Below are 21,321 nucleotides of genomic sequence, written 5' to 3' on the forward strand. Positions count from 1 at the left end.
CCATACAGATTATGTCAATTCAGCATCCATTTTTGTACGCACCTATTGAGTCCTATGTGCATTCTGCATTATTTTTTTTACAATCCCTTCAGAAGGAAAAATGCTCATCTGAACTAGTTCATTCCCTTACATTGGTCTGTGTGCCATGTGTGCATCATATTGCTGTGTTGGGAAATGCACCTTGGGAGCAATATACTGTGTGGGGGAGCGCACTGTGGGGCATCATACTGTGTGGGTGAATGCACTGTGGGGTCATCATACTGTGTGGGGGAATGCACTGTGGGGGCATCATACTGTGTGGGTGAATGCACTGTGGGGTCATCATACTGTGTGGGGGAATGCACTGTGGGGGCATCATACTGTGTGGGTGAATGCACTGTGGGGTCATCATACTGTGTAGGGGAATGCACTGTGGGGTCATCATACTGTGAGGGGGAGTGCACTGTGGGGGACTCATACTGTGAGGGGGAATGCACTGTGGGGTCATCATACTGTGTGGGGGAGTGCACTGTGGGGTCATCATGCTGTGTAGGGGAGTACACTGTGGGGTCATCATACTGTGAGGGGGAGTGCACTGTGGGGGACTCATACTGTGAGGGGGAATGCACTGTGGGGTCATCATACTGTGTGGGGGAATGCACTGTGGGGGTCATCATACTGTGGGGGAATGCACTGTGGGGTCATCATACTGTGAGGGGGAGTGCACTGTGGGGGACTCATACTGTGTGGGGGAATGCACTGTGGGGTCATCATATTGTGTCGGGGAATGTACTGTGGGGGAATCATACTGTGGGGGAATACACTGTGGGGTCATCATACTGTGGGGGAATGCACTGTGGGGTCATCATACTGTGTGGGGGAATGCACTGTGGGGTCATCATACTGTGTGGGGGGAATGCACTGTGGGGGCATCATACTGTGTGGGGAATGCACTGTGGGGGCATCATACTGTGTGGGGAGTGCACTGTTGGGAAATCATACTGTGGGGGAATGCACTGTGGGGGAATCATACTGTGTGGGGGAATGCTCTGTGGGGTCATCATACTGTGTGGGGGAATAGACTGGGGTCATCATACTGTGTGGGGGAATGCACTGTGGGGGTCATCATACTGTGGGGGAATGCACTGTGGGGTCATCATACTGTGAGGGGGAGTGCACTGTGGGGGACTCATACTGTGTGGGGGAATGCACTGTGGGGTCATCATATTGTGTCGGGAATGCACTGTGGGGTCATCATACTGTGTGGGGGAATGTACTGTGGGGGAATCATACTGTGGGGGAATACACTGTGGGGTCATCATACTGTGAGGGAATGCACTGTGGGGTCATCATACTGTGTGGGGGAATGCACTGTGGGGTCATCATACTGTGTGGGGGGAATGCACTGTGGGGGCATCATACTGTGTGGGGAATGCACTGTGGGGGCATCATACTGTGTGGGGAGTGCACTGTGGGGTCATCATACTGTGTGGGGAGTGCACTGTTGGGAAATCATACTGTGGGGGAATGCACTGTGGGGTCATCATACTGTGTGGGGGATGCACTGTGGGGTCATCATACTGTGTGGGGGATGCACTGTGGGGGAATCATACTGTGTGGGGGGATGCACTGTGGGGTCATCATACTGTGGGGAATGCACTGTGGGGGCATCATACTGTGTGGGGAATGCACTGTGGGGGCATCATACTGTGTGGGGAGTGCACTGTTGGGAAATCATACTGTGGGGGAATGCACTGTGGGGTCATCATACTGTGTGGGGGATGCACTGTGGGGTCATCATACTGTGTGGGGGATGCACTGCGGGGGAATCATACTGTGTGGGGGGATGCACTGTGGGGTCATCATACTGTGTGTGTAGTGGGCATTGTGCGTACCTTTAAACATATTGACATTTTCTTTCTTCAAAAGGTAATAGGTGTGCTACTGTCCTTGATTTTGCCATGGATTATGGATATTTGACAAATTATGGATATTTGATATAGTTGTTGGATAAGAGTGTAAAACAAATCTCATTTTACAGCCCCATTAAGACGAGACATTCGCACAAACCAGAGCTTTGTCTAAAGCAAATATGCCTGATTAACTGTAAACCCTAGAATTCGTTCTAGCATTGACCATGTAAAGCAGTTAATTAGGTCGGCTACAAGGTGCTTCCGAGAGTACAGATGTTTTGACGTGATCGGTACTAGTTTATCTTTATATCACTCCACTTCCTATGCTTGGCCCTGATATAGGAGAGGTAAAAGATATCACAGCCAACATAACATGCATGTCTGACCCAACATGTTCCACCAAGCCTTGCTCCGTATCTCTCCACGGAATCTTCACGTTCTGTCTCTTGTGTCTCCTTTCATTGACTTGTCCACCGTTGTCTGATTATAAGGAGGCTTTTTGTTTTTGGCAGACCCTTGTCAAATGCTTCTTTAAAGTTTGTTGACCTAAGGGGTAAGAGGAGGGGTGGGAGACTCTTTGTTACTGAAGACAAGGTTGACCTCCAGATGTGGCTCCAGACGGGTTGACTAAAACAACCAAAGGATGAATATGGACATACATGGAGACCATGGGGCTCAAGCTCAAGTTGACCTCAACCCCCTTCCTAATTGCAGTGGTTAACAAAAGAGGCAGGAGTATGCCTCTTAAGGGATGGGGTGATATGACATAACGCCAAGGAAAATGCCCAAATTTCATTTATCGACGCCTCTTCTATCCGACTATAAGGTTACATTTCTAAAATATAAAGTCGTTCTCTTATGTTTTTGCTATTTTACAGCACAAAGTCATACATGGTGTATATATACAGGGATACAGACAGCATATACTATAGGACCAACAATGTGTATGATTAAAAAAAAGAATGTTTTGTCCTGGTCTGCAAATACAACCATGGTATACTTCAACAATGGTGTTTTTAAAGGGTTATTCCCATCTTCATATATGGGTATTGTCGGATTGAGCTTATCAATACAAGAAAGTTAGCAATTTACTGCTTATTAAAATTCTCAACCGTTCTTGAGATATTAACACTTTTATTTACAGCTTGTTACCTTGGAGACCGACCACCGCTGCTACACAGCAGAACATGCAAAATGCTTGCAGTCTCTTGACCGTTGAGCTAGTTATCACTGTTTTGAAATTGGCCAGAATCGCCGGAGTGAAAATTACATACTTATCTCAGCCAGATTCTATGCAGTGTCTACCAGCTAGATAGCAGTGGTGGTCGGTCTCCTAGACAACGAGCTGTGAACAAAAGAAAAGTGTTAATATCTCAAGAACGGCTGAACATTTTAATAAGCAGTACATGGCAAAAGTGGTTTATTTTACAAGCATCATCCAACAATATCCATATAGAAAAAAAGGAATAACCCTTTAAATTACCTTATCACTTATGGGGGGTCTTCTACTTATGTAAGGATGGTCAGAGTAGGGCTAGGATGAATTGCGGCAGTGGCCATTTCAGATCCCATATCACTTATGGGGGTCCTCTGAGGGCTAGGATGCATCCATTTTACAGACTTGTATCACTTAGGGGGGCTTCTACATCGGCTAGGAGAGGCATAGGAGGGGGGATTTCTGGAAGTCATTATTTAAGGCACTAGCTTAGGGGTGTATTTTTCTACCCTCTTTGTGGTTAAAGGTAAGGAATGACCCCTCCAGACACACAAAAAAAAGGACTGATGAAGTTGTGCAGGTACATTACCTGAAAGTTCTCCAAAATATTTATAGAACATTATACAAAAGGGGCCTTTTTTAAATTTTTTTTTAAGAATTTTGACCCCAATTTATCAAAAGTGGAATTTTGTACGCAACTGTTAATGAAGGGAGCGCTGGAGCAAGGTGCGCCAAATTCAGAAACCTCTTAATGGTGTAAAGATGCCAAAAGTCACACATTTTTAGCACAATAATGTTGTGACATTCCGAGCAGTTTTATGCCCCAAAATTCTGGGGAAGGCGGCTTAAATAAATGAGGCCAATGCAGTTTCCTTTAAGGAGACCCTGTCACTTGTTATAAATTTATAAAATGGACCCCTATTATCAATTTATAAGTTTAGTCTTAGTGAAGTGAGCGTGGTCCTCAACTCTTCTCTGTGGGCGCCTCCCTGAGGACCACGCCCAGTTGGCAAAAAAAAAAGACTAGATTTATACGCAGAGAAGAAGGGGCCATGTCTCGGAAATGAGAGGAGCAGGAACAAAAGAAAAACAGGAACCATTTAGAGCAGGCAAAATAAAAGTCCTACATATTTATGGTAAGTAATGGATCAAGTGCAAAAAGTCCAATGATTCAGCAACGTCTGCCAAAAATATGATAGGTCAGAATGGAATTTGTTTTTGGACAGGTCATCCAGAATTTTTTTCTTTACCCATGCATTGACAGCTGTATAGTCACCATTCACTGCCATGGTAGAGGCTTGCCGGTGGTTTATTAATTGCGGTTGCAGAGTGTGTGACCTCGCCCCTTGCGATGGGTCCAGGATGGGAGACATATATACCAGTATGAGAGACATATATTCCAGGATGGGTCCAGTATGGGAGACATATACCAAGATGGGGCCATATATACAAGGATGGGTCCAGTATGGGAGACATATATACCTGGATGGGTCCAGTATGGGAGACATATACCAAGATGGGGCCATATATACAAGGATGGGTCCAGTATGGGAGGCATATATACCTGGATGGGTCCAGTATGGGAGACATGTACCAAGATGGGGCCATATATACAAGGATGGGTCCAGTATGGGAGACATATATACCAGTATGAGAGACATATATTCCAGGATGGGTCCAGTATGGGAGACATATATACCTGGATGGGTCCAGTATGGGAGACATATACCAAGATGGGGCCATATATACAAGGATGGGTCCAGTATGGGAGACATATATACCAGTATGAGAGACATATATTCCAGGATGGGTCCAGTATGGGAGACATATATACCAGATGGGTCCAGGATGGGAGACATATATACCAGGATGGGAGACATATATACCAGGATAGGAGACATAGATACCAGGATAGGTCCAGGATGGGAGACATATATACCAAGATGGGAGACATGTATACCAGGATGGGAGACATATATACCAGGATGGGTGACATATATACCAGGATGGGAGACATATATACCAAGATGGGGCCAGGATAGGAGACATATGTACCTGGATGGGTCCAGGATGGAGGTCATATATACCTGGATGTGTCCAGGATGGAGGTCATGTATACCAGAATAAGGAACATATATTCCAGGATGGGAGATATATACAACTGGAAGGGGCCTAGGATGAGGGACCTTAGTACAGGATGGTGGACATTACTACATAATTGGAGACAAGGGCATCATGTACGGTATGTCTTTATAGGATTTAGAATGCTAAAAGGGCCCATATATCTGACCAACATGCATTGGGGCTGAGGTCCAAATTTTCCATTGGCGCCCATTCACACCACTAAGGGTCGCCTAATGTACATGACCACCTTTAGTACTAGACCCATCCTCCCCAATCAGTGGCGAATTGTCTTCCGACCCCAAACCTGGACCATAAATTTACATCGAGTCCTGATACAACTTATCACTTGAGCATATAAATGGTGGAACCGTCCCGTTCTAGGTATAAACAGAAGCTATACACGTGTGATGGAAACTCATGCGTAGAAATTTTATTTAAAAAAAAAAAGGAAAATAGAATGGAAAAAAAAAATAACAACTTTTCAACCTTATGGATTAGAAGGCATGCCTTTGTGTATCAGTAGCACTGGAACAAAAGATGAATAGACGGAACGCCTGGAGCGCTTTGTCAGTTTGACTTTGATAACACAGCCTCCTTAAAGAGATCCTTTTATGTTTATGAAAAAGCATGACGTCAAAGTCGTTAAAAAAAATAGTATCCAAATAAATAGCTACACTGGCATTGCCTCCGAAAAAGCCTCTTGTATGAAGCGTTTGTTTCTTTACACGCGTAACTAATTAGCTTAGCTTATTATAAGCCCTGGACTCCAGTAATGAAGTTTCTTTAGCACACTTTAAAAAAAAAACTTGTTTGTGGTGGTTGTGTAAGGCTGCGCTCCAGAGCCAAAATTAAAGGATTTAGGTAAAAGCTCAAACTAATATGCTGGAAATGCTTGACTACAACCATTACCAGGTGAGATTCCGATTATTTTTTATTTATTATTATTTTATGTATTATTTTTGCTACATTTATATATTTGTTTATTACCACTTTTTATGTCTTGAATTTGGCATTGTGGTAGTATTGAAAGTAAATCTATTGTCTTCATCCTTTATCTTGTTCAACGGACTTTTATCTTTTTAACAGTTCTTCAATTTATCGCAAAAATGTGTAAATTTCGTACATTTTTCCTTCTTTAAATAGTTAAACATTTTGAAAATTAATACTATTCCTTAGTTTTTTATCAATAGTTCAGTTATTAGCAATTTGGTGCTTTTTCTATGTTTTTGATATATGGTTATTTTATTAATGTATTTTTTTGTTTTTAATTAGTTTTGTTCGTAGATTTTAAAAGGAAAAACATTTACCCTAAATTTTCTTTTGACTCTGGGAAATATCTAGATATTTTTTTCAATTAGATTTTTTTTATAAATTCTTCACTATTTTGGTTCGAAAATTGAAAATGAAACCTGCAAATAAAAAAAGCAAAAATGAAATTTTAAAAACCTTACATACGTTATGTCTTATAAGTAGTATATAATGTAAGGTAAATATATCCAAGTATTGCACACTGGAAAAGTTCTAAAATACACACTTTACTCACTTTCGAAAGTTTTTGAAAATGAGGAAAAGTATTAAGAGATGACTTGTTGCCTGATTATTTACTTATGTATTAAAAAAAAATAGTGAGTGTGGTCTTAAAGGGATTCGGCCTTTTTTTTTGGGGGGGGGGGGGGTGGCATTTGGTGCTACCGGTATAATGGTAGCTACAATGGCTTCTGCCATTTTACAAACCTCAGAACCCCAAATCTGTTTAGTAAGATGACAGCACAGGATCAGGGCCGGTATCACCAGGATGAATTTTCCTCTATTCGATAGAATGTATTTTTTGGCATATTTTTCAAGTCTGAAAAAAACTGGTATTAACCCCTCTGATACCCATAGCCATAGTCCATGGCTTTAATGATCTGACTTTTCCAATGTCAAAAATAATTGAAAATATCAATTTTTGGATTTTTAATTTTTCACAAAATTTTTCCAAAAATGTTGCCATTTTTTGTAATTGACTAGATAACTTTTAGGCTGCCTTCACCTAGATCTTACAAAGAAGGGGCCTATGTTCGGGCTTGCCAACTCCTAGCATGTTCTGACGGCCCGCGGCTTAACATGAGACCAATAATTCATCCAAATTTTATCTTCCAGGTGCAGACTCACCTTGAAAATCCTACGAAGTACCACATCCAACAAGCACAAAAGCAGCAGGTGCAGCAGTACCTAACGACAGCCAAGCATCCCAACAAAGCACTAAGTCTGCCCTGTGCAAACCAACCTGGGGAGCACATTATGCCGCCCGGGCCGGGGAGCAGCGCACCAAACAGTCCCATGGCCATGCTGACGCTGAGTACCACCTGTGAGAAAGAAGTGAGTATCACTCATCCCAGAGGGTTACTTCTCTTATTACCAAAAGTAAAATCTCGCTAAAGGTTCAAAAAAAGACTTTCTTGGGCCACATTTTTTATTTGAGTTTTTATTTTCAGACTTTTTCATCCTCTTTTTCCTTCATTCTTATATTTCTTTCTTAGTCTTTTTTCTTAGTTCTCCTGTTCCTTATTTCACTTTTTTCATTTTTCTTCTTTTCTTCCTCTTCTTTTGCATCCTCCTTCTTTTTTATATTTTTCGTACTTTTTTTCTCCTTCGTTTACATTTTCTACTTATTTTTCTACTTCTCATTACTTTATTTCTCACTTTTCTGCCCTTTTTCGTTCTTATTTTCCTTCTATCCTCATATTCTATTTCCTCATCTTCCGTTCTCTTTCATTTTCTTCTTATTTTCTTTCTCTTTACTTATTCTTTGTTTTTTTCCTTTTCTTCTTTAATTTTCTTCTCCTTGTTCTTTTCTTTTATTCATTTCCGTATCTTTTATTCTTTTATTACTTTCTCTTGTTTCTTTTCTTATTTATTGCAACTTTCTTTTCCCTCCGACTTCTTTTACTTTTTCTTCTTCCTAGTTCTTTTCATTATTCTTTTATTACTTTATTTTTTTCTCTGCCTTGTTTTACGTTTTATTTTTCCTCATTCTTTCCCTTTCTTTTCCCTATTATTGCTTTTATCTTTCTCCTCTTCCTTGTTCCCCGTTTCTTTTCCTTCTTTGTTTTTACTTTTTCTTTTCTTTTCTTTCTCCTTTCTTGTATTATTTTCTATTCTTGCTTTATTTTTCTCTGTCTTTTACATTTTATTCTTCCTCATTCTTGATCCTATTATTGATTTTATCTTCCTCCTCTTCCTTGTTCCCACTTTCTTTTCCTTCCTTTTTTACTTTTTCTTTCTTTTTCCTTTCTTTTATTATTTTCTATTCTTGCTTTATTGTTCTCTGTCTTCTTTTATGTTTTCTTTTTCCTCATTCTTCATTCTATTATTGCTTTTATCTTTCTCCTCCTTTCTTTTTCTTCCTTCTCCTTTCTTTTATTACTCATACCTTTATATTGAAATTTAGAATTTTCTTTCTATCTCTTCTTCTTCTTCCTTTTTTTATTGCACTTCATTAAGAAAAATCTTCTAGAAACTTTTTTTTTTAATGAAAAAATATGATAAATATTTAAATGATTAGTGTCACAGAATTCCTTTTTATTAATGAGGTGTTTGCACCTTTTTCACTACAGGTAAATACAAGGGTGTGAGGATGTGACACCCCAGATTAGCTCGATATGCAAATGACTATCCTCTTGCAGAATTTGTAGATGTTGGTTGTTTGCATACGTGGCTGTGAAATCTGGAGGTCGTATTTAGAAGGAACTGCATTAATGATTGCTATATACAGTATTGGGACGTCTATAGAAGCTTTCGAGGTCACAGAGCTTCAGATTTCCTTCTTTAACTTCTATGTTATCTCATTAACATGTTAAATAGAAAACCTGGAATTAATAAAACTTTACTTTGCGTAACTCTTCGAGGTGTGAACTCCACAAATAGAATCGACCATAAATAAATCCGCTTCAGACGCTAATTATACAGACGTAAATATACAATCATTGAATTAACCTTTCCGAAAAAAGGAAGATCGCAAATCAAAATTATGTGATTCCACCTAATTAAAGTGAACCTCCAACTTCTAAAACTTTTTTTGTTTTATGTCCAAATTTCCTTTTTTTTTTTTTTTTTTTGGGTGATGCAGAGCTCCAAATACTTAGAGATAAAGAGAAAAAAAATCACTTTTGAAAACTTTTCATATGTCAGAAGTTTCGGTTAGTGGGAATCTAGGGCAGCAGCTGGAAAAGCAGAGATGGGCTCAGTTGAGTGGTTTTGGCCCTTGGTTTATTATATTTTTGGGGGGTCTCATTATTTAGACCATCACTAATCAAAACATCTATTCACGATGGAATATCAACATTTTTCCTTATTCTGTAAATATTAAAATTCTTTTTGCCCACATCCACCACTAGGGGGAGCAAACTGCATACATTTTTTTATTGAGCTGAATGGGAGCTGCATGGTAAGCTCCACCTAGCAATATAATCCATTTAAAGAGGACCTGTCAATTGTCATAAATATATATATCTGGTGTAAATGCTGCTGTTCTCCTGAATCCGGCGATGTTTTTCTTTTGTTCCTGCGCCTCTCCGTTCCTGAGATATGACCCCTTCTTCCCGGCATGTAATTCTAGTCTTTTTAGCCAAGTGGGCGTGTTCCTCAATTCTATTCAATAGATAACTTCAAGAGGGACACGCCCATGAGTAATTTATATACAGCATAAAAAGGGCCATATCTCAGGAACGGAGAGGAGCAGGAAAAAAAGAAAGACATCGCCGGATTCAGAAGGACAGCGGCGTTTACATTTGCGACTCTAACTTTTAACATAATTTTTCCAGGACTACAGTATTTATTGGCTTATCTTTAGGATAATCGATCAATATCAGATTGCTGCCAGGACGACGTCACCTCCAGGGTTTATTAGACGCAGCTCTAGAATTTGTGATAGTGGCCACTAGAGGGAGCTCACTCAAAATGTCTTTTATCATTGAGTTAAATGGAAGCAGTGTTAGTCTGTATCCGGTGAGCTCCCTCTAGTGGTGACTACAGACAATTGGCATTTGTCTATGCTGGAGAATTTAGTGATGAAAGCTGAACTCTGAACCATTACCTTTTTACTTTTTGCAGATGGACGACGTGATCGACGACATTATAAGCTTGGAATCTAGTTATAATGAAGACATTCTCTTGATGGATCCGGCAATGCAGATGGCAAACACGGTACGGCGGTGTTCCCTAGTAACTATTCGTGTTATTATACGTCTATTACACATCATTTAGGTCATGTTGCATTATTTGATAAGGGTTTATGCACGGCCGCGTGTCGCAAGTCTTAGATTTACCCCACAAGGCGGCTTGTAGATATGTCTAGGTTTGAGAATATATACAAAGTATAAAGGGGGTGAACTAGGAATTTTAAGTTATTTTGTATCCACAGGCATAGGATAGGTGATGACTTACTGATTGCTGGGGGGGTTAAGTGCTAGGACCCCCGGCGACTCTGAGAATGGGACTCTCTGTTGAACATGTACATGCTCGTCCTTTGCTCCATTCATTGTCTTAGGGACCTAGAAAAAAGAAAGGAGCACATTTTCTGCTTATTCATTTCTTAGTATATCTTCATAGCGGCCAGAGCTTCGTTTTCCTGATATTTGATACAATGCACAATCTTTTGTGTGGCCATAGATGTAAAAGATAATGTCTTCACCTCCTAAAGTCACCACTAGAGGGAGCTAACTGAATACAGTTCATAGATTGAATTCACTGATAACTCAGCTCCCTCTAGTGGCGGCTGCAGGAAACCAGAATTTTAACTATTTATTCCAATTTGTTGCTGGGGTTTTAAATCAACTTTGATATAGAAAATAGAAAATAAACTAGAATAGAATTTTAGAACTGAAAATAACACAGTGATAAAAGATGGAAATTAACTTTTTTTTTTTGTTAATGTATGTATTAGGTTTTTTTTTATTATATAAACTGCTTTTTAATTAAATCTATTCCTGAGAAAGATGAATGGCGATCAGTATGACTCCCACATGGTAGCACTCTCTACATTTTCTTCAGTTGCCAAGTGATAGAATGATAATGGAGTGGTTTTAAAGGAGTTTTCCATGTTTGGAGATATATTTTTTTTTTCTAAAAAATCATTTTTATATTTGTTTTTTCATTAAAACTTTTGCACCTTTTTGCCTTTGCGTCGCACCGTCTGAGAGTCCGTCAGTGAGCTCATGCTGATTGGCCAGGGGGAGAGTTTGTTACTCTTTTACCTGTCTTTTTCGGAGCTCCTCTCAGCTAATTTAGGACAACAGACCACACCAACGTTGAATGTGCAAGAAAAAAAGAGTTGGTCAAAGACAAACGGTGCAAAATGTTTAATGAAACCGAACCGCAGAAGTGATTTTTTTTACCCCCAAATAAGTGCATTGAACTGAAAGTAAATAAATAAATAAATAAATTAAAAAAAACAAAAAAAAAACAAATTCCCCCTTCTAAGCTGTAATGGAGGTTATCCCAGAAATGGCTCAATAGAATTAAATATAAGTAAAAAAATTATTTATATATATATATATATATATATATATATATATATATATATATATATATATATATATATATATATATATACGGTACATAAATACACAAACATATATACAGTAATTTAAAGTTAATATATAATAATAAAAAATGAATATATAATAATTTAAAATGAATATATAATAATAGTGTAATGTATATGCATATATTATATTTTATAAAGTTATATTGTAATTATATTATAATTATTACATTAGATATTATAAATATATTAGTGTTCATTATTATTATAATATATATATATATATATATATGTATATGTATGAATGTATGTATGTTACATTTAGAGAAAATGTAAATTGTGAAAATTTTTCTTTATAATTTGTGTATAAATATAATATAATATTTTTCTTTTTTGGGGGTGGGGGTGACTTCAATGATAATTTGATTTGTTTACCTATCACTTTTCAATATACATTGTTAGAACAGATTTAGGTTTTATTTTTTTGCAGGTAAGACAAGCTGGATCATACCTCCCCCATGTAAGTTTCCCAAAAATTATTTTACTTCAGCTGTGACTTTAAATGTGATCGATCTCCATTAACCCCTTCATCGTTGATCCTGTAGACTTATCTGTATTTTACCCTTTTAGATAAATATAGAACATTTATCTACATTTTTTTTCTTTTTTTTTTTTACAGATGCCCGTATCTGCAAGTTTGATTGACATTTATGGAAATCAAGGTATGCCAGCTCCAGGGTTAGACATCAGTAATTCATGTCCTGCTAATCTTCCCATTATCAAAAGGGAGCTTACAGGTAAATGACTTACGTAATAGAGAGGTTCAGGCTTGGTGCGAGTTACTACAGCCGGATCCATGAGATACATCCAGGAAAGTGAAAGGATCGATGATCCATCGCTATCCCCGGGAATCTGACTCCATACATCACACGTACACATGTTACCCTGGCACAGCGCCGAACAAATCAGTGTGGCTGAACCTGGTATTGCAGTTTACGCCTATTCTCCTAAATGGGGCTGAGCTGCAGTACCAGTGTCAGCCACTACTGTACCCATGGTGCTGTTCCGGGGTAATGATTAGGACCCTCTTATCTGATTGGTGCAGTTGTCGGGAATCAGGTGAGGTCTATAGATAGGTGAATCTGCCTAAATTAAAAATGTGCAGATTTATTAAAAATTGAGCACATTTGGTGCAAATTGAATTAGTTGGGAAGGGGTTAAAAGCCTAAAAAATACCCCCCTAACACTCCCCTCTTCCCACCCCTTCGAATACGTCTCTCAGTCATCCTAGCGGCTTCTCCATCTTCTTTCTTATGTCTTCTTCTCCTTCCTGGCCTTCGTTACACGGCTAGGAACCCCTTACCGGCCCTAAGAATCCCCCCCAAAAAGTCATAGAATTGAATAGGAAAAATTTTTGGCAAATTTTAATTTTGGGTAAAATTCTTTACAAATTTGATTCACTCAGATCTTTTCCAAACTAATCATATTAAGGTTAATCGTAAACAATTTTAAAGTTGAACTTTGAACAAAAAATTGAAAATTTGACCCCAATATCCTCCAAAGAATCCCCCGCATAGTCCGCCTATGACTTATGCGGTGTTACCCCCCCTGTAGCGCAGCAAGCAGTAAAGCAACCTGCTGCTTTGCAGCTGTCATAAAACGGAAAACTTGTAGATTTCAGCAGGAACCCCTCTACAGGTCGTTGCTGCAGGACAGGGTCGTCTAGCGCTGCCCGGGACTCTGCACATAAAATACTGCCCCCTGCTGGTCAGGGCATGCAGTGCGTCTCTCCAGTTCTGGGAACTATAAGTCCCAGCACTGCAAGCGGGTCACGGGAGTAGATTATTTTCCATACAGACTCCTGGCATTGAGCGCACGACTCTGAAGCCGTAATGTCTGCACCGACTTCAGGGGTTTGTATTTTTGTCCTGTTTGTGCATTTTTCATATTTTAATTTTTCACCCATTTTGCCTGAAATCTCGACAATTGCCAAATACAGCAACTACTCCTGATAAATCATCAGATCCCCATGCCCAGACGACCCCTTTAAAAGAAGTTGTTGACTTTTGAAGCCATTTTTTTTTTCTTAAATCCACGTTTTTGGGGCTAAAAATCCTTTTTTTGCTATTATATTTAAAAATGTTGCACCGTTTGGCTTTTACAGGATCTTTGTTTCTTGCACATTTCAACTTTGATGTGGTCTGCGGTCATAAATCAGCGGAGAGGAGCTCAGAAAAAGCAAACTCTCCATCAAATAGTCAGACGGAGCTCACTGACGGACTCCCAGTTAACTCATTCTGCAGCCAGACGATAGATACAATCGCAGAAATGACTTTATGACACAAATATGTATTTAAAGGAAACTATGAGCCTGATCTGACAATATAAGCTGAGCACAAAGCCTTGTAGGGAATGTAGCCTTATAAAAATAGTATCTTTAGGCTGTATTCACACTGCGCCTTTTTCTGCCGAGTAAAAATAGCTCTCAAGCAGAATATGCCTCCTTTTCTCAGAAGTTTTTTTAAAAAGTTTTTTTTATAGTTTTTTTTTTAAGTTTTATTTTCAGTGTTTTTTAACACCATTTTCCAAGTTTTTATTTTCAGGGTTTTTTTAACACCATTTTCCAAGTTTTTATTTTCAGGGGTTTTTTAACACCATTTTCCAAGTTTTTATTTTCAGGGGTTTTTTAACACCATTTTCCAAGTTTTTATTTTCAGTGTTTTTTTAATACCATTTTCCAAGTTTTTATTTTCAGTGTTTTTTTATGTTTTTTTAACACCATTTTTCAAGTTTTTATTTTCAGTGGGGGTTTTTAGCACCATTTTCCAACTTTTTATTTTCAGTGTTAACACCATTTTCCAAGTTTTTATTTTGTGGGGGGTTTTTTTACACCATTTTCCAAGTTTTTATTTTCAGTGTTTTTTAACACCATTTTCCAAGTTTTTATTTTCAGTGTTTTTAACACCATTTTCCAAGTTTTTATTTTCAGTGTTTTTTATGTTTTTTTAACACCATTTTCCAAGTTTTTATTTTCAGTGTTTAACACCATTTTCCAAGTTTTTATTTTCAGTGTTTAACACCATTTTCCAAGTTTTTATTTTCAGTGTTTTTTTAACACCATTTTCCAAGTTTTTATTTTCAGTATTTTTTTAACTCCATTTTCCAACTTTTTATTTTCAGCGTTTTTTAACACCATTTTCCAACTTTTTATTTTCAGTGTTTTTTAACACCATTTTCCAAATTTTTATTTTCAGTATTTTTTTAACTCCATTTTCCAACTTTTTATTTTCAGTGTTTTTTAACACCATTTTCCAAATTTTTATTTTCAGTGTTTTTTTTTAACACAATTTTCCAAGTTTTTATTTTCAGTGTTTTTTAACACCATTTTCCAAGTTTTTATTTTCAGTGTTTTTTAACACCATTTTCCAACTTTTTATTTTCAGTGTTTTTTAACACCATTTTCCAAGTATCTTTTGATTTCTATTAGGCAATTAAGCACCAGTATATATTTTTCACAAAAAAAGTGCAAAAAGATAACTTGTATTGTGAGTATTGCGGCATTTTCCGTAAAAAAAAAAAAAAAAAAGGCAGATAAAGACAGTGTGAACACACCCCAACTTTATCACCACCATGGTCCATGCAATCTTCACAATGCCGGACCAGTGATGGCGGAAATCTAATGATTCTGCATCTTGCTTATGATAAGTCATGGCAATGATAACGATGGGTGCAGACTGCCATCTAGTGGCCAACATAAAGATTTCATTCCAGGAATTGATATGTTATCAGTTTAAAAAATAAAGACCCTCGATTCATCATTTGCTTTTTTTATTTTTGTAATTTTTCTTTTCTTGGGGAAATCATTGAAATGTTTCCATGCCATATCCTTCAAAATGGCAAAAATTCTGCACAAAATCAAATGTGCTCTTCATTTTTGTCTATTTTTTTTTTCAAAAAACGTGAAAATAAGAAACTTTGTAATATATCTCATAAAATATAAATAAAAATTAAAGCTACAGTTACTTTTTAAATGTTATTTGTTTATTTTTATGTTTGCAAAAAGTCGCCTGTTCTGTTAAAAATGTTGCAAAGTTTATGGGCTTCCATAAAATCACTCTAGGGGAAGGAGGGAGACTGGAGGACATTAATGCAGAAAAGTTTTGCAACTTTTTAAAAAGTTGCAATTGATGCATCAGGCAAAAAAAAAACCTTCTGGAAACCATTAAACGCTGCCGCAATAATGAACATAAAAGAAAATGTATAAATAAAACGTATGTAAAATAAACTTTAAAATGGCACAAAGAAAAAAAAAATTATAAATAAAAAACGTAAAAAAAAGCACAAAATAAAAAAATGTAAAAACAAAAAGCATAAAAAAGGCACAAATTAAAAAAAACTAAAAACAAAAAGAATGTAAAATAAACTTAAAAAAGGCACAAAAAAAAAATGTAAAAACAAAAAGCATGTAATATAAACTTTAAAAAAGGCACAAATTAAAAAAGGGTTTCAAGGTACGAATTAAAAACAAGGAAAAAAAACACCAAAAATTAGACAGATGAAATCAGTGAGTAAATGAAGCAGGAGATTGTAGCTCATCTGTCAGCAGTCCTATGTAAGACAAAAAGCAGCCATTTCACCATGATCTGATGGCAAATCACAAACTCAGCTCTGCTACATTTTTTTGCGGTCACGTCGATCCCAGTCAGCTCTTGTATTCCTGCATTCTACATATCGCTTAATTCATAACTTAAAAAAAATATTTTTTTTCAGAGTCGGAGGCCAGAGCGCTCGCCAAGGAGAGGCAAAAGAAAGACAATCATAACCTTAGTACGTTGAAACAGTCCATTGTGTGTTTGTCAAGTGATGTTATTATGGCAACTTATGTATGAGGCTGGAGAGATAAGCCCAGCACATATAGTGCTGGCATGGTGCCAGTGCCATTTTCACACCCTTTAATGGTCTGATCACATGCAATTTCAATGCAGACACTTAATGACTTGTAATTTGCATTAATTGCAAAAACTTAAACATTTTGAAGAATTTTTTTCACATAAGTGAAATCCCGGTTCCTTGTCATGTGACCTCATAAACAATATATTATGCAATATTCGTTAGTACGCACTTGTGCAATTATATTGTTTATATATATATATATATATATATATATATATATATATATATATATATATATACACTATATATATTATATAGTTGCGTTTCATCACTGTAAATCTCATCCTAACGACCCAAACATCATTATACGGCCAAATTATGGGGATCGTTAAATTTTAGAAGTGCAACATCTCCCTCTAGTGGTCATATATCATTACTGCAGGTTTCAACATTGCTTTAATTTAATCTATGATTTAAATAGGGAGGGTGAATTAACAGGAAAGACCTATTAATCCAGCATCTATGGGAATTTATTGGTGCCGGATTATCATATTTTTTTAAAACTTTTGAAATGGCACATTCCGGATTATCAGATTGTAAAATACCAGATTATAGGAATATCGCTTTTCGAAGTTACCACTTACGTATTATCTTACTTACTTTTATCCTCCTGCAGTTGAGCGAAGGAGAAGGTTTAACATCAACGATCGTATAAAAGAACTGGGAACCCTCATACCCAAATCGAATGACCCGTGAGTATAATCTGGATTTTCAGTATATTTTTATATTGGGGAGCAGTAATTTTGCAGATTGAGGTTCTCCCATCAGAACAAAACGAGCCGAGCTTCAGTGTGAATCTTGGAGAGGTGTAGAGCAGCCGTCCCGTGAGGCAGGAGGTAGATTGCATACTACTTCAATGTCCTTCTCGATTAATATAACCCTGTAAATACCTGTAGTTATCAGATCAACCACTGGGGGCAGTAACAACCCTCTCCACCTTTAAGAATATTGTATTATCGTGATTCAACATAGGTGAGAAAGGGTCGACTTGGTTGGTTTATTGCTTGTAGATTCTAAATATTTACATGTTAAATGATGGGCTAGTGATTATACACAAAAGCCAGTTTAAAAAAGCAGAGCTTCGGTTTAAAGCACTAGGACTGGCGAGAGCACCCTCCTGAGACTTTTAGGACACAGGAGGTTACTAAGCATATCCCCATATAGTAACATAGTAACATAGTTATTAAGGTTGAAGGAAGACTTTAAGTCCATCTAGTTCACCCCATAGCCTAACCTAGCATGCCCTAACATGTTGATCCAGAGGAAGGCAAAAAAAAACCCATGTGGCAAACAGTAAGCTACACATTGGGGAAAAAAATTCCTTCCTGAGGAAGGACTAAAGTATATAGGGCAGATATAGAGAGAAGGACAGAGAGCTAGAGGATGGGCTAGTCCTTATACACAGAAGCCAGTGTAAAGAAGCAGAGCTGCAGTGTAAAGCACTAGGGCGGGGGAGAGCACCCTCCTGAGACTTTGAGGAGACAGGAGGAGACTAAGAATATCCCCATATACTTGTACTAAAGTATACAGGGTAGATATAGAAAGATGGACAAATAGCTACAGGATGGGCTAGTCTAAAGAAGCAGAGCTTCAGTGTAAAGCACTGGGGATGGGAAAAGCAAAATCCTGAGACTTTGAGGAGACAGGTGGTGACTAAGAATACCCCCATATACTTGTACTAAAAGTATATAGGCCAGATATAGAGAAATGGACAGAGAGATAGAGGATGGGCTAGTCCTTATACACAGAAGCCAGTGTAAAGAAGAAGAGCTGCAGTATAAAGCACTAGGGCAGGGGAGAGCACCCTCCTGAGACTGAGGAGACAGGAGGAGACTAAGAATATCCCCATATACTTGTACTAAAGTATACAGGGTAGATATAGAAAGATGGACAAATAGCTACAGGATGGGCTAGTCTAAAGAAGCAGAGCTTCAGTGTAAAGCACTGGGGATGGGAAAAGCAAAATCCTGAGACTTTGAGGAGACAGGTGGTGACTAAGAATACCCCCATATACTTGTACTAAAAGTATATAGGCCAGATATAGAGAGATGGACAGAGAGCGAGAGAATGGGCTAGTCCTTATACACAGAAGCCAGTGTAAAGAAGCAGAGCTGCAGTGTAAAGCACTAGGGCGGGGGAGAGCACCCTCCTGAGACTTTGAGGAGACAGGAGGAGACTAAGAATATCCCCATATACTTGTACTAAAGTATACAGGGTAGATATAGAAAGATGGACAAATAGCTACAGGATGGGCTAGTCTAAAGAAGCAGAGCTTCAGTGTAAAGCACTGGGGATGGGAAAAGCAAAATCCTGAGACTTTGAGGAGACAGGTGGTGACTAAGAATACCCCCATATACTTGTACTAAAAGTATATAGGCCAGATATAGAGAGATGGACAGAGAGCGAGAGAATGGGCTAGTCCATATACACAGAAGCCAGTCTGAAGAAGCAGAGCTTCAGTATAAAGCACTAGGGCGAGGGAGAGCACCCTCCTGAGACTTTGAAGAGACAGATAGAAAGATGGACAGAAAGCTAGAGGCTGGGCTAATCTGAAGAAGTAGAGCTTCAGTGTAAAGCGCTGGGGATGGGAAGAGCACCCTCCTGAGACTTTGAGGAGACAGGAGGTGACTAACAATACCCCCATATACTTGTACTAAAGTATATATGATAGATGTCGATAGATGGAAAGAAAGCTAGACAATGGGCTAGTCCTTATGCACAGAAGCCAGTCTGAAGAAGCAGAGCTTCAGTATAAAGCACTGGGGATGGGGAGAGCAAAATCCCGAGAATTTGAAGACACAGGAAGAGACTCAAAATTACTTTATGATTGCACTAAACAGTATAAAGGATAGATTAAAAGAGACAGACAGAAAGCCAGAGGTTGGCCTAGTTCATATATAAAGAAGCCAGTCTGAAGAAGCAGAGCTTCACTATAAAGCACTGGGAAAGAGAGCTAGCGGATGGGCTAGTGCTTATACTCAGCAGCCGGTGCGAAGGAGCAGAGCTTCAGTATAGAGCAGTGGGGATGGGGAGAGCAGCGTCCTGAGCCTGTGATGAGACGGGGGGGCTCGGACTTACACAGGGGGGCTCGGACTTACACAGGGGGGCTCGGACTTACACAGTCTGTATACAGTGTAGACATGGACAGGTGGTGGGCTCGTGCTCATACTCAGCAGTCATCCCGGCAGGACAGAGCTTCAGCGACATCAGTAAATATGACATCGGTCGCACAAGATTATTTTAATGCCGCCTAATTCTCCATTCTAGGGACATGAGGTGGAACAAGGGAACGATCCTGAAAGCCTCGGTGGATTATATCCGCAAACTGCAGCGAGAGCAACAACGCTCCAAGGAGGTGGAGAATAAGCAGAAGAAGCTGGAGCACGCGAACCGCCACCTGCTGCTCCGAATACAGGTCAGCGGACAGTGCAGAACCTGCACCCCTAAAAGTCTCCCTGCACGTCTCAGGCGGGAGGCTGTATAACATGCTGTAACCTTTCTGTATCCGTCTCATTCTTTACCTAAGCTTCAGCACAATGTGCGGCACCTCACATCACTTGTATTTATTTATTTATTATTTATTACACTTGCTCATATAGCACCAACATATTCTGTGGCGCTGTACGTACATTATCTTCACTCACTGTCATCATTGGGGCTCACAATCTCAGCTCCCTATTTGTAAGTATTTTGGAGTGCGGGAGTGTAAGGGGTAAAGTTAATTTTTTGTTGGGATCACCAAGTTGGTGTAGGGAGACTTTTTGGCCTTGCAATGCTCCTCTAAAATATCCAATAGCCTTTTCACGGAGGAAGAGAATAGAGACTCTAGCGGCACCTATTCTATACTAGTCAATATTGGCACATTAATGAGTGAGGGAGGAAACTGGAATACATGGATAGAGGATAGATGATTGATAGATAGATAGATAGATAGATAGATAGATAGATAGATATATAATAGATTATAGATAGATGATAGATAGATAATAGATAATAGATAGATAGATAGATACATAGATAATAGATAGATGATAGATAGTAGATAATAGATACGTCATCGCACCCTCTCACCTGAACGTCACAGCCAGAGGATGCGGAAGACACAGCGCGGTGGTGGAACGGGGACAGGTGAATATCGCATGGCTCACCCTCCCCTGTCATACTCACCCCCTCCTGGCGCGGTCTGCATGTCCCTGCTTCTCCGATGGTCTCTGGCACGCGCCGGCAGCTTGTTCCTGTGTTCAGCGGTCACATCTGTTGTGAAATTGGATTCTGGGCTCCCCCGGTGGCCACTTGTGGAATTGTACTTGTGTGCATCATCCCCTCTGTTCACCTGCTCCTATCAGGATGTGGGAGTCGCTATATAACCTTGCTCCTCTGTCAGTTTCATGCCGGTCAACAATGTAATCAGAAGCCTTTCTGTGCATGTTCCTGCTACTAGACAACTCCCAGCTAAGTTGGACTTTTGTCCTTGTGTGTTTTTGCATTTTGTTCCTGTTCACAGCTGCTGTTTCGTTACTGTGTCTGGAAAGCTCTTGTGAGCGGAAATTGCCACTCTGGTGTTATGAGTTAATGCTAGAGTCTTAAAGTAATTTCTGGATGGTGTTTTG

The 21,321-nt window shown here is 38.8% G+C and overlaps 1 protein-coding gene across 16 annotated transcripts in view; it reads left to right on the top strand.

The window, feature by feature from the left end:
* MITF (melanocyte inducing transcription factor) overlaps window positions 1-21,321 on the top strand; it is a 203,437-nt gene that overhangs the window by 167,377 nt on the left and 14,739 nt on the right. For 6 of the 16 annotated variants that reach the window (XM_077276104.1, XM_077276102.1, XM_077276107.1 and 3 more), the window contains exons 3-9: window positions 7,375-7,593; window positions 10,327-10,419; window positions 12,249-12,278; window positions 12,438-12,555; window positions 16,529-16,585; window positions 17,328-17,403; window positions 19,979-20,126. In XM_077276104.1, the coding sequence (XP_077132219.1) occupies window positions 7,375-7,593; window positions 10,327-10,419; window positions 12,249-12,278; window positions 12,438-12,555; window positions 16,529-16,585; window positions 17,328-17,403; window positions 19,979-20,126 (741 nt within the window). Of the gene's footprint in view, window positions 1-5,263; window positions 6,145-7,374; window positions 7,594-10,326; window positions 10,420-12,248; window positions 12,279-12,437; window positions 12,556-16,528; window positions 16,586-17,327; window positions 17,404-19,978; window positions 20,127-21,321 lie in introns of those variants that run through there. The other 10 variants (XM_077276111.1, XM_077276112.1, XM_077276114.1 and 7 more) reach the window with 7 other exon arrangements.

Source organism: Ranitomeya variabilis, chromosome 8 (genome assembly GCF_051348905.1).
Source record: "Ranitomeya variabilis isolate aRanVar5 chromosome 8, aRanVar5.hap1, whole genome shotgun sequence".
In the NCBI taxonomy this organism is placed as follows: Eukaryota; Metazoa; Chordata; class Amphibia; order Anura; family Dendrobatidae; genus Ranitomeya; species Ranitomeya variabilis.